The sequence below is a fragment of the Euprymna scolopes genome, chromosome 13, assembly GCF_053919585.1.
Source record: "Euprymna scolopes isolate OS-2025 chromosome 13, ASM5391958v1, whole genome shotgun sequence".
NCBI classification, from domain to species: Eukaryota; Metazoa; Mollusca; class Cephalopoda; order Sepiida; family Sepiolidae; genus Euprymna; species Euprymna scolopes.
Window position 1 is genome coordinate 549,985 of NC_136494.1, and position 12,087 is coordinate 562,071.

The window sequence follows — 12,087 nt, forward strand, 5'->3', positions numbered from 1 at the left end:
GCTCTTGCTCCATTAGAAATGACGGAGTAGAATTCTTAAGTAATTCGCAATTGTATTTTTAGTATTGCCTGCATTAAGGATTGAACCTTCAACCATAATGGATAAAGTACCAGGTAAAATTCAGTTTTTAGTGACACTCTTCTGTAGGTTAAAGGTTCAATCCTAAATGTAAGTGATACTAATAATGCTACCATCATAGATTAAAATAAAGGTTCTGTCTGAAATTCCATGCAAAATTCTGAGTTTGATAGAATATACCTGAAGAAGGTTGGAGGTGACATCAGCCTAAACATTGTGCGAATAACACTGAAGGTGAGAACAGTAGTCCAAATAATACAAATTATCAATTTTCATCTAAAAAATTCAGAAACAGAAAATTTTTTTGTTTTTATTTTTAGACCGCAAGAATTATCGGATGCTGAGCCAACAAAAACCCACATGAGTCTTGTTAGTCTTTATAAACATGGAAAGGTAAAATATCTCAAATTTTTATTTTTTTTTAAAAATAAAATCTGTCATTTGAAATTTTTATTTATAATTTTTCTTTTAAATGATTCAGTTCAGTTTTAATGAGGATTGTCTCAAATCTGTATAATATTCGGTTTGTTTCTTCCTTAGTTAGTCCATACATTATACTTCAAAAAACGACAAATGCAATTCTTGATGGTTAAACTACTTCAGAAATGCAAAATTTGCAAAATTTGGCATTAAAAAGACCAATCTGGCAACAATGGACAAGAATATGAAAGTGACCTCCCTTTACGGTAGCCGCGTTTTTGAATATCATTATAATAATATATGATCATTATTCTAATGGTGTGAGAAAGAACCTCTTAGTAATTTTGATGTGCAGCAGTTCTTCACCAAAGAAAATAAATCTGTGAAACATTGAGTTTAAAAAAAGGGGGGGGGATATTTGACAGAAACAGGGGGAAGAAAGCATTATTTGCCAAGAGGTGCTGGACTGAAAGAATAAATTAAAGGTTATCTCTTACAAAGTGATTTTATTTGTATTGAACTATGTAACACAATATTACTTTTCTGAGTATTTATTAGTACTTATTAATTTCTCATTTCAGTCAGTTCCATATTTAAAATACAATAGAAACTATTTCCATAGAAATGTTGATAAACTCATATTTGCTGAGTGTTATTTGTTTTTATGTCCTAAAAACTAATTTTTTGCATTATCCAGAAAAATATCAGCTTTATTAAATCATTTGTTGATTAATATATTTCTCATTCCGTGTAATTTACACAGGTCCTGCTAGTTTAGATTAAAAGAATAAACATTACTTCTCTTTATCCTCCAAAACAATCTTAAGTCATAGCATTTTGTAAATATTGTGCAACTAAATATTGCTGTTCATTTGTAAATTCTGTTGTTTCAAAAAATATCATTTTTTTCAAATAAACTTTTCATTTGAAACTTAATCAAAATATTTCTGTAGTTTTTTTTGTTTTTTTTTCTCTAATTAGGTTGAGTTCTAAATAAGAACCGAATGTATAAGTAAACATTATTTACATTTGCTGGGTGTAGTAATACGACTGCTATTAATGTTTGTGAAGGTCATACTATAATGGCAGCCAGTCAGATCATGTCTCAGTACCTTGAAGACCCAGTTAGAAAAAGAAAAAAGAGAAAGCCTTGTTGTGAATTTCCCACATGGTGGAAAAAGATTTTTGACTTACTTTATAACTTTGATCAGAATGATTCAAGGGAAGTAACTGTGTTATTATCGCTTGCCAGGGAGTGTGGTTTCGTTTGTCTGTATTGTGAGGACATCTCTGGAAAGGTTATTATATCCTGGACACAGCAACCAGCTATCCTTGTGTTAAACATGATGAAGCAATAGGTACATGCCCTTTATATGAAGAGGTGAATATATCATCAACTATGTCTGCTAGTGGATCTCCTTTTCGGGTTCTCTGTTGATGTCATTACTGGCAGGGCTACTGTGCTGAAATTGAACGCTATATAAAATAAGCAAACAAGACACCTTTTCTACAAAAATTTATTTTAATAATTAAGGAGCATTTTAACTAGAGACTCCTTCTCAACAAAGTTGAGACTGACTTTTTGCGTCCATCGGTGACAGTCTCCAGAGACCAACTTTTTATAACCCCGCTCTAACGGCGTCTCAGCTTTAACGGGTTTATTTCTTTCTTTGTGATGAAAAACGATAAGAGAGATCGATAGAAAGATACAAAACAAAGACATTGAGATATTATGTCACAAGCCTTAAGTGGCGAGTTCACTGAGTTTACAGCCTTTGACCGTTAGACAACATTTGGGCACTTGATTCTATAAACAATCTGTCAAATCTAAACCAACTTAAAGATCACTGTCTCTGCAATGTTTTTAATAGCACATGTTAAAATATACTTGTCTCTATCAGAGTACAAGAGAAGTAGAGTGCAAGCCGCCCAAATATATCAGATGTCTGTTCAAGGGAGATAACGCAAATAATTCTGTAGTCAGCAACCACAATATTCATAAAACTTGTGACATTTCTACTCTATTTTCACGCATTTCATAAAATCTTAATTATTTTTCTTTATTTTAGCTCAAACATGTGGTCTCCCAAAACTGTGATGGCCTGCATTTACGAAGTGGCTTATCTAAAAAGGTTTTATCCGAGGTTCATGGTAATATGTACCTTGAGGTAAGTATTCAAGTTTTCAGCAACTTTTTAAGAGTTTGATTTATTTTTTTTATTTTTTTAAGTTAGCAAGTTTGAGTGACAAAATTTGACCCCAAGGTCAGGTAATGCTATATGCAAGTAGTAGTGGATAATGAATTGATCAATTTAGTTAGGGGATAAACTATTTGGAATAATAAATGAATCAGTTGTGGCATGCAGGTTAGACTAGATGTCATGTAATTAAGATTTTGAAATAGCAGAGTTTAGACTCTTCATGTTTTCTGTGGAAATTGAAATCAGAATAACTCTGATGGTTGAATAAAAGTTATATATGTAATTTAAGTTGAAAGAGTTAGAAGTGGATGGAACTTATGCCATTACTAACTAGCAGAGCATTACCAATGTTGATCAAAAGAAGAGTCTGTTAGTATATGTAGACTGCATGATATATAGCAGTGAAATCTGGTTACAGAGGATGGGGGACATGCGTTGCATGAAGACAAATAATAGGAAAATGATATGATGGATGTATAATGTAAGTCTTAAAGGCAGGCTTAAATCTAACAACCTCAGGGGAAAATTAAATCAAGATAGTATAGGGAGTTGTATGCAGAAGAGAGAGATTTCGATGGTATGACCACATTGAAATAATAGATGAGAGTTCTTGTATTAGTAGATGTAGAACAGTTGAAGTAACAGGTTCAGTTCTCAGGAGAATGTAGTCTCTATTCTGTTGTGATGAGCCTGTCTTCTCAGGAATTATGAAGTGCCTTCAATAAGTTTCCAGACTTTTTAGTACAGGCATTTAAAATTGTCGTAAACTCTTGAAAATTCAGTATGTTATTGCTATACATCTTAGGAGATGACTGACCAATTTTTATGATTTCAGGTTCAAATGAACAGGTACAGCAGGAATTGGAATACACCCTACTAAAGTCTGATTGTCACAGCTGGTGAATTTCAAAAATGCAATCTGGATGTGAGGACACTTCAGAAGAAAGATATACAATAAAATTCTGTTTTAAACATGGAAAAAATGCTACATAACGCATGGAATGCTTCAGACTGCTTATGGACCATCTTTCATGAATCAAGCATCAGTTCTTGAGTGGTGTAAGAGATTCAAAGAAGGCAGGTATTCTGAGAGGTGTGTGAGGAGTAAGGAAGTCAGGACACCAGAGTTGATTGGCCAAATAAAGAATTTCATGGATAAGGACTGTCATGTGTTTATAAAGACAATAAGTGCACAGTTTGATGTTAGTGTGGGAACTCTGCACACGATTATTTGTGAGGAACTGAAGATGTAGAAGATTTGCGCAAAGTTTGTCCCAAGGGTTCTCAGAGAAGATCAGAAAGAAAGATATTGTCATAGGCATTAAGACGGTTCCTTACCAAGATCTTGCTCCCTGTGACTTTTGGTTATTCCTTAAGAAGTAGATAGGCTTTGTCTATCACCCGGCTTCCATACTCCTTCTTTGCCTATTAGTCAGGCGCAGAGACGCTATCACAGTGATTCGACAAAACACTCAGTGATAGATCTTGTTTCTTGTCTAGGGCAATGAACGCCGTTTTCCCCACTCCCGACACATCCCACCCCTCAAAACTGGGCACGTGGGAATGCTTGAGTACCGCATATGCCTGTGCAATTAGATTGGGTTGACCTTCTTCTGATGGGTTGAGGGTACCGGATTGACAGTTCCTGGCTGCTGTTTCCGACTGGTAGTACTGGAGCCCTATTTATTTGGTAGCGCTTAGAGCGGCTGCTCCATCAACAGTTGTATAATATCGGGATGTTTGTAGTGCCATGTCACGCATGGAAAGGGACCTCGCACTCATCCCCGATGGGCTTTCCTGAGGCCACAGTCCTAGTTGAAGAAAGGTCAGCTGATGGTCTACTTGTGTTGCATGTCTGATACCTTGCATAACCTCTTGTTCAGCTCCCCCTCACCTAACTGAAACTCTTTAAAAACATGATGACAGTACAATAAAAAAATAAGCTTAAACCAGGCTTAGAGACAAACAAATCCAACTTGCCTCCTCCCTTGAGGCTTGCATTCACGAACATCCGTGGGCTTAGAACTAATTTAGCTGATGTTGAAGCATTTCTATAACAAATACCCCGGATATCTTAGCACTGAGACTAACCTACACTCCTCCATCCCCTCTAACTACTTTAACATGCCTAGCTATCTCCCACTCTGCCGTAAGGACTCTGACAGACATATGCACGGACTTGGAGTCTACATTCATAACACCCTCCCCTTGACTAGAGAAACAAACCTAGAATCGGACAATCAAGCCTTTATGTGCTTTAGACTAAACATGCAACATAACATTAGCTACTTTTATTTTCTCTACCGCTCTCCCTCGACCCAGGACTGCACCATAATAAACAAAGTCTCTGATAGCATAGACACAGCACTCTCCCTCGACACTAGCGCACAAGTACATGTATTTGGTGACTTTAATGCCCACCACAAAAACTGGCTTGGATTCTCTACTTACACAGATGCAGTGGGCAGCACAACACATGGCTTCTCTATATCTCACTTCCTATCACAAATGGTTACGTTTCCAACCTGTTTCCCTGACCAGCAAGAACAACACGCATCACTTCTAGATCTGTTTCTGACCACAGTTCCCGATGATTGTATAACAAATGCTGACAGCCCACTCGGGAACACTGATCATGTAGTAATAATGGTCAAAATCGCCCTAAACTCTAGACCCAAAACTGAAGTGCCAGTGCTCAAAACAACGAGATATTATAAAAAGGCTGACTGGGAAGCCATCAGAGATCTTATAAGAGATGCCCCATGGCGACATATTTTTTATCTTCCTGCTGAACAGTGAGCAAATGAGACCACTGAATGGTTCAAAATGGCAATTGAAGCACATGTTCCCATGCGGAAATTTTATAACAAGCCCCACTCTCCCCAATGGTTTACTTCGACTTGTGCAACTGCCATTGCTCAAAGGCAGCATGCATACCGCAGATTTAACCGACATAAATCCAGTTCAAACAGACAGAAGTATATACAAGCTAGAAGTAATGTTAAGAAAGAAATAGCGACAGCTAAGAGAGAATTTACTGAAACTACTAAAAAACACATCGAAGCACAAAAATTAGGAACTCGTGACTTCTGGAAAATCTACAACAGTGTAGTAAATAGTAGGTAATCAACAATTCCCCCACTAACCAAAAATCATGAGGTTGTTTGCTCAGCAACCGACAAGACTAATATGCTTGCCAGTCGGTTTGCCTCAAACTCCACACTGGACCCTTCCAACCACCCCCTGCCTAACTTTTCTTTGCGGACAGACGCCACACTAGACGATCTAAAAATCACCCCTGCTCAGGTGCATGCTATCATAAAAAACCTTGACACTTCAAAAGCATGTGGACCCGATCTCATCCCAGCTGTGCTATTAAAAAAGTGCTCAGCCGAAGTAGCTCCAGTTCTCTCCAAACTCTACAACAAATGCCTTAATGAATCTTGCTTTCCGGGCTGTTGGAAAACTGTTTCTGTGGTACCAGTATTCAAGAATTCTGGCGAAAGAACTGACCCATCAAATTATCGCCCCATTACCCTCCTCCCACTTTTCGCCAAAATATTTGAGACCTTAATTAACCATGCTCTACAGATGCTAAACTTCTGACTGACAAACAATATGGATTTAGACAAGCCCGTTCCACAGCAGACATCCTCACTGTAATCTCTGAACGTATATACCATTCACTGGACAAAGCGGGGGAGGGCAGAGTGGTAGCTCTAGATATATCTAAGGCTTTTGACAGGGTATGGCATGAGGGTCTCCTCAGGAAAATTAGATCATATGGTATCACTGGTAGAATACTTAACATAATTAAATCCTTCTTAGATAAGAGAAAAATCCAGGTTGTCCTCGACGGTCGTACATCTAAACAATATGATATAAATGCAGGAGTGCGTTAAGGGTCTATCCTTGGACCTCTATTGTTCCTAATATTCATTAATGACCTCCTCGACAAAATTGCCTCTGAAATGGGTATATATGCTGATGACACTACACTCTATAACAGGCATGACAGGAAAACAAATGAACACATATCTAAAGAAATAGCAAAAATACTAGAGGATGACCTCCAATCTGTAGTGGAAAGGGGACAAACATGGATGGTCACATTCAATACTGCCAAGACTAAACTGGTTTCCTTCAATAATTACAAGAAAACTTCTCTGCCACCAATAACAATGGCCAGTGACTCTTTATCTGAGAGTAAATCTTTCAAACTTCTTGGCCTAACGTTCACAGGAAACATGAGTTGGAACAATTACATTGAAAGCATTGCCAGGGCCGCTACGAAAAAGGTAGGCTCTCTCTACCGTGCTAGAAAACTACTAACACCCGAAAGTATCCTGTACCTCTATAAGGCCACCATTCGCCCATGTATGGAGTATTGCTGTCACATTTGGGCTGGTGCATCTGCTACTAGTCTCTCTCGCTCCTAGACAAGGTTCAAAAGAGAGTCGCCAATCTGATAGGCCCTGAACTGGCATCTAAGTTTCAGCCTCTGTCTCATCAACGAAATGTTGCATCCCTGTGCCTGTTCTACAAGTATTTTAATGGTGAATGCTCTGGTGAACTGCAGACACTTGTGCCCCCACGACGTAGACACCCTCGACAAACCCGACAGGCAGCTAAATCCCACCCCCACACAGTAGAGATCCCTAGATGTAAAAGATCCTTCTACTCCAGTAGTTTCTTCCCCAGAACCGCTATACTCTGGAATTTCATTCCAAGTCCCTGCTTCCCCAACTGTACTGACATGCAGAAGTTCAAGTGTAACGTGAACTGACCTCTTGCTGCCTAAATCCCAACGTAGTACCCCATTAGTTGTTGCCCTTGATAGTAGCCCCCTACACCAAAGTGGCAATGTGCCTTGTTTGGAGTGAAAATGTAATAAAAAAAATTAAAAAAAAAAAGTTCAATGAAAACCTTAGGGGCTGTCATTATGAGACAATTGAGGAGATGAAAGAGGCTGTGATGAGGGTCATTGACATGCTCACACAAGAGGACTTCCATGGGGCCTTCCAGAGAGTGTTGGAACGGTACAACAAGTGCATTGCAGCCAGAGGAGAATACTTCGAAGGGGACTTGAGTTTCATGTGTGTACTATCAATAAAAGTGCCCATATCAAAAAGTCTGGAAAATTATTGAAGGCACCTTATAGATTCTCTTTTAAAGGTGGATAATGTAGTATGTTTGTTTTATACAGAGACCATCCTCCCAAACATTATGTCCTTTTTGGGGGAGGTGAGGTAATGTAGTATATGTTCACGCATCATTATATGAAATCATGATGATCTGTTTTTATACTAAAGTTGAATTGTTATTTTATTTTTCTTTAGATGTGTTTTAAATGCAAGCCTCACAAACAGTATCTTCGCTTATTTGATGTGACAGAAAACACAAGCTTCCGTCGTCATCATACTGCACGCGACTGTCATCATTGCAAAAAGCCGTTAAGTGATACAATTGTTCATTTTGGAGAGAAAGGTCGTCTGTCTGCACCTTATCGTTGGAAGGAAGCCACTTTAGCTGCCAAAAACTGTGATATTATTCTCTGTTTAGGAACCAGTCTGAAGGTTTGTATAAAGTAAATCCCGTTTTGAAAAGGTGGCACTTTTTGCTTTCAGTTTAGTTTGGAAAGGAAGTAATCTGTTTGCAGATGAAGATGTGAGAAGTCTCAAGTAAGTTTGTCATTTCGAAGGTTGATTACACTGGTGTTATCAGCAAATCAGTCTTGATGCTAAGAGATGTTTGGTAAACATTGCATAAATTCGGGATAAGCGAGTGGTTGGTTATAAGCTGTTCAAACAATGTGTAGAAATTTGCATTTGTGTTAGAATTAACAATACATTTGCTAACAGTTTATTGCTTTTCGTTTGTGTCTTAAAAAGTGTTATCTAACTGCAATCAATAACACAATGGTTGCATGCATGAGGAAAATACCAGAACAAAATAAAATAACAATGGTTTAGTCTCATTCAAGGGATAAAACTTTAATTCTCTGAACAACCACTGCATAAAATGTTCTTTTTAGACACTTTTTTCTTCATTTTCATCATCATCCTCATTATCATTGATTTAATGTCCATTTCACATGCCTGCATGTGTTAGACAGCTTTAAGAAATTGACTTCCAAACATATTTCTGGCCAAGTCTTAATTTATCCCTCAGGTCATGTTTTATCACTATCACTTTTCCTTGCCCTTTCCCTATGAACTAACGCTGCTGCCGTAACTGTTTTACATTTACTAACCCAAGAACTCTTATCATACTATCTCAACTGGTGTGCATCTTCTAACTCAAAAACTCTTATCAATTCTTTCAATGTGGCCATAGTATCAAAGTCTCCTGGTCTGCACTCCTCTCCCTATACTGTCCAAATTTAATCTTCCTCTGAGGTCATCAAATCTAAGCCTGTCTTTTAGACTCGCATTACACATCCATTGTATTATTTTTATGTTGTTTCTGCATATCATCAACTCTCACGTTCTATTTTTGTTTATTGCACTACAAAGTTTCTTTCAATTTGAAATGCACTAAAATTTCATAAATTTTATGCAATTTAATTTTCTTTCCAAATTTATGAGAAAAACTAGAATTGCTTTGTGATTTGTTTTTCTTAGGTTTTAAAGAAGTATGCCTGTTTATGGTCCATGAATAAAAAGCCATCCAATCGACCAAAATTGTTTATTGTCAACTTACAATGGACTCCAAAAGATGACTTATCAACTTTGAAAATTAATGGTAAATAAAGCAATATTTCTATGATAATATTTAATAAATTATTTTTCTACAATAAAACAATATTTCTATGATAATATTTAATAAATTATTTTTCTACAATAAAGCAATATTTCTATAATAATATTTAATAAATTATTTTTCTACAATAAAACAATATTTCTATGATAATATTTAATAAATTATTTTTCTACAATAAAGCAATATTTCTATAATAATATTTAATAAATTATTTTTCTACAATAAAACAATATTTCTATGATAATATTTAATAAATTATTTTTCTACAATAAAGCAATATTTCTATAATAATATTTAATAAATTATTTTTCTACAATAAAACAATATTTCTATGATAATATTTAATAAATAATTTTTCTACAATAAAACAATATTTCTATGATAATATTTAATAAATTATTTTTCTACAATAAAGCAATATTTCTATGATAATATTTAATAAATTATTTTTCTACAATAAAGCAATATTTCTATGATAATATTTAATAAATTATTTTTCTACAATAAAGTAATATTTCTATGAGAATATTTAATAAATTATTTTTCTACAATAAAACAATATTTCTATGATAATATTTAATGAATTATTTTTCTACAATAAAGCAATATTTCTATGATAATATTTAATAAATTATTTTTCTACAATAAAGCAATATTTCTATGATAATATTTAATAAATTATTTTTCTACAATAAAACAATATTTCTATGATAATATTTAATAAATTATTTTTCTACAATAAAACAATATTTCTATGATAATATTTAATAAATTATCTTTCTACAATAAAGCAATATTTCTATGATAATATTTAATAAATTATTTTTCTACAATAAAACAATATTTCTATGATAATATTTAATAAATTATTTTTCTACAATAAAGCAATATTTCTATATTAATATTTAATAAATTATCTTTCTACAATAAAGCAATATTTCTATGAGAATATTTAATAAATTATTTTTCTACAATAAAACAATATTTCTATGATAATATTTAATAAATTATTTTTCTACAATAAAGCAATATTTCTATGATAATATTTAATAAATTATTTTTCTACAATAAAACAATATTTCTATGATAATATTTAATAAATTATTTTTCTACAATAAAGCAATATTTCTATGATAATATTTAATAAATTATTTTTCTACAATAAAGCACTATTTCTATGATGATATTTAATAAATTATTTTTCTGCAATAAAGCAATATTTCTATAATAATATTTAATAAATTATCTTTCTACAATAAAACAATATTTCTCCTGCCCAGATATGGCAACAGTATTCCATCCTTGGACGTACTTGGCTAGCTGAATCCACTGTGAAAAATTTCCCCCACTCTTTATCTGTGCCTAAATCAAAACGCGGATTCCATGAACAAAGCTTCTTTCTTAGAACTGCATGCATGTGGAACTCTGTTCCGTCTGCCTGTTTCCCACCTGACTACAACTTGGATGTGTTCAAGTCCAACGTTAATAAATTCCTAATGAACCGCTCCCTTAAGTAAACACTTCACCAAATCTCCACACTAACGTAATGTACTTGCAATAACCCTTATCCCTGAGTGGCTTCCGGGCCTTGATAAGTGGTGATCACTGTGTAAAAAAAAAAAAAATTATATTTAATAAATTATCTTTCTACAATAAAGCAATATTTCTATAATAATATTTAATAAAGTCTTTTTAAATCTAAAAAGAGACGTGAGTTTAATAAAATTGCAGAATAGTGGAAATTTGGACATAAAAAATAATGATAGAAAGTGAAAAATACAAAATTATATTAGGTGTGAGCCGGTTTATGAATGAGAAGAACTCTAGGTTTGTATGTAGGGAAAAGATAAATAAAGTACACTAAATATGAAAATAATACTAAAACATATTACTTGATGGTCTAATTCTATTCTTAGAGAAAAGAAAAGTAATATTTCTTACCAACGATGCTCAAAATGTCAGTTAGTTTAGAGAGATTGAAGGCAGCTCTATTGGTAGTGAAAGCAAACACCAACAATACATAAGTGATCTAGCATCAGAAAGAATCTAACCAATGATATGTTTTTTGGGGAAATCCCCTACTAAATAAAAGCTGACTAAAGAAGATAAATGATAGGAGATCTACACAACATTGAACAGAATAATTAACCACTATTATTATTAGTGAAATATATGTTTTTTTGTTATTTTAGGGAAATGTGATGAAGTTATGGAAAGAGTGATGAACAAACTACGATGGAAAATTCCAGACTATATTCGGTAAACTATTATTTAAAAATGATTCAACTACTTATTTTATTTAAAAATATACTTGCTCATATCTACCAATGTTGAGGAATTTTTAAATTCTGAATAGTTGTTTCTCTTTCACCCTTATTTTCGCATAGGCTTGGAGTTGCCTCCCTTTGTTAAATGGTGCCGTGTATCTTAAATTGGTAACTCTAAATTGTCTCCTCTTTATTGACTATCTTTATATGAAAGGCACATAATGCAACATGCCCTTCTCTTTTTGTGTATAGATGTAAAAATAAAAAAACATCTCTTTGTATATTCTTATGTGTGCTGAGAAAATGTTAAGTGTTAATTGATTTGTTTCTTTATCATCATCGATATACCTTTCACGATG

At 34.1% G+C, this 12,087-nt stretch overlaps 1 protein-coding gene across 1 annotated transcript in view; it reads left to right on the forward strand.

Annotated features, from left to right (window-relative positions):
- LOC145291910 (NAD-dependent protein deacetylase sirtuin-7-like) overlaps window positions 1-12,087 on the forward strand; it is a 36,781-nt gene that overhangs the window by 19,653 nt on the left and 5,041 nt on the right. Inside the window, exons 5-9 of the mRNA XM_080137746.1 lie at window positions 399-471; window positions 2,568-2,666; window positions 8,039-8,275; window positions 9,323-9,443; window positions 11,654-11,720. Coding sequence (XP_079993872.1) covers window positions 399-471; window positions 2,568-2,666; window positions 8,039-8,275; window positions 9,323-9,443; window positions 11,654-11,720 — 597 coding nt within the window. The remainder of the gene's footprint in view (window positions 1-398; window positions 472-2,567; window positions 2,667-8,038; window positions 8,276-9,322; window positions 9,444-11,653; window positions 11,721-12,087) is intronic.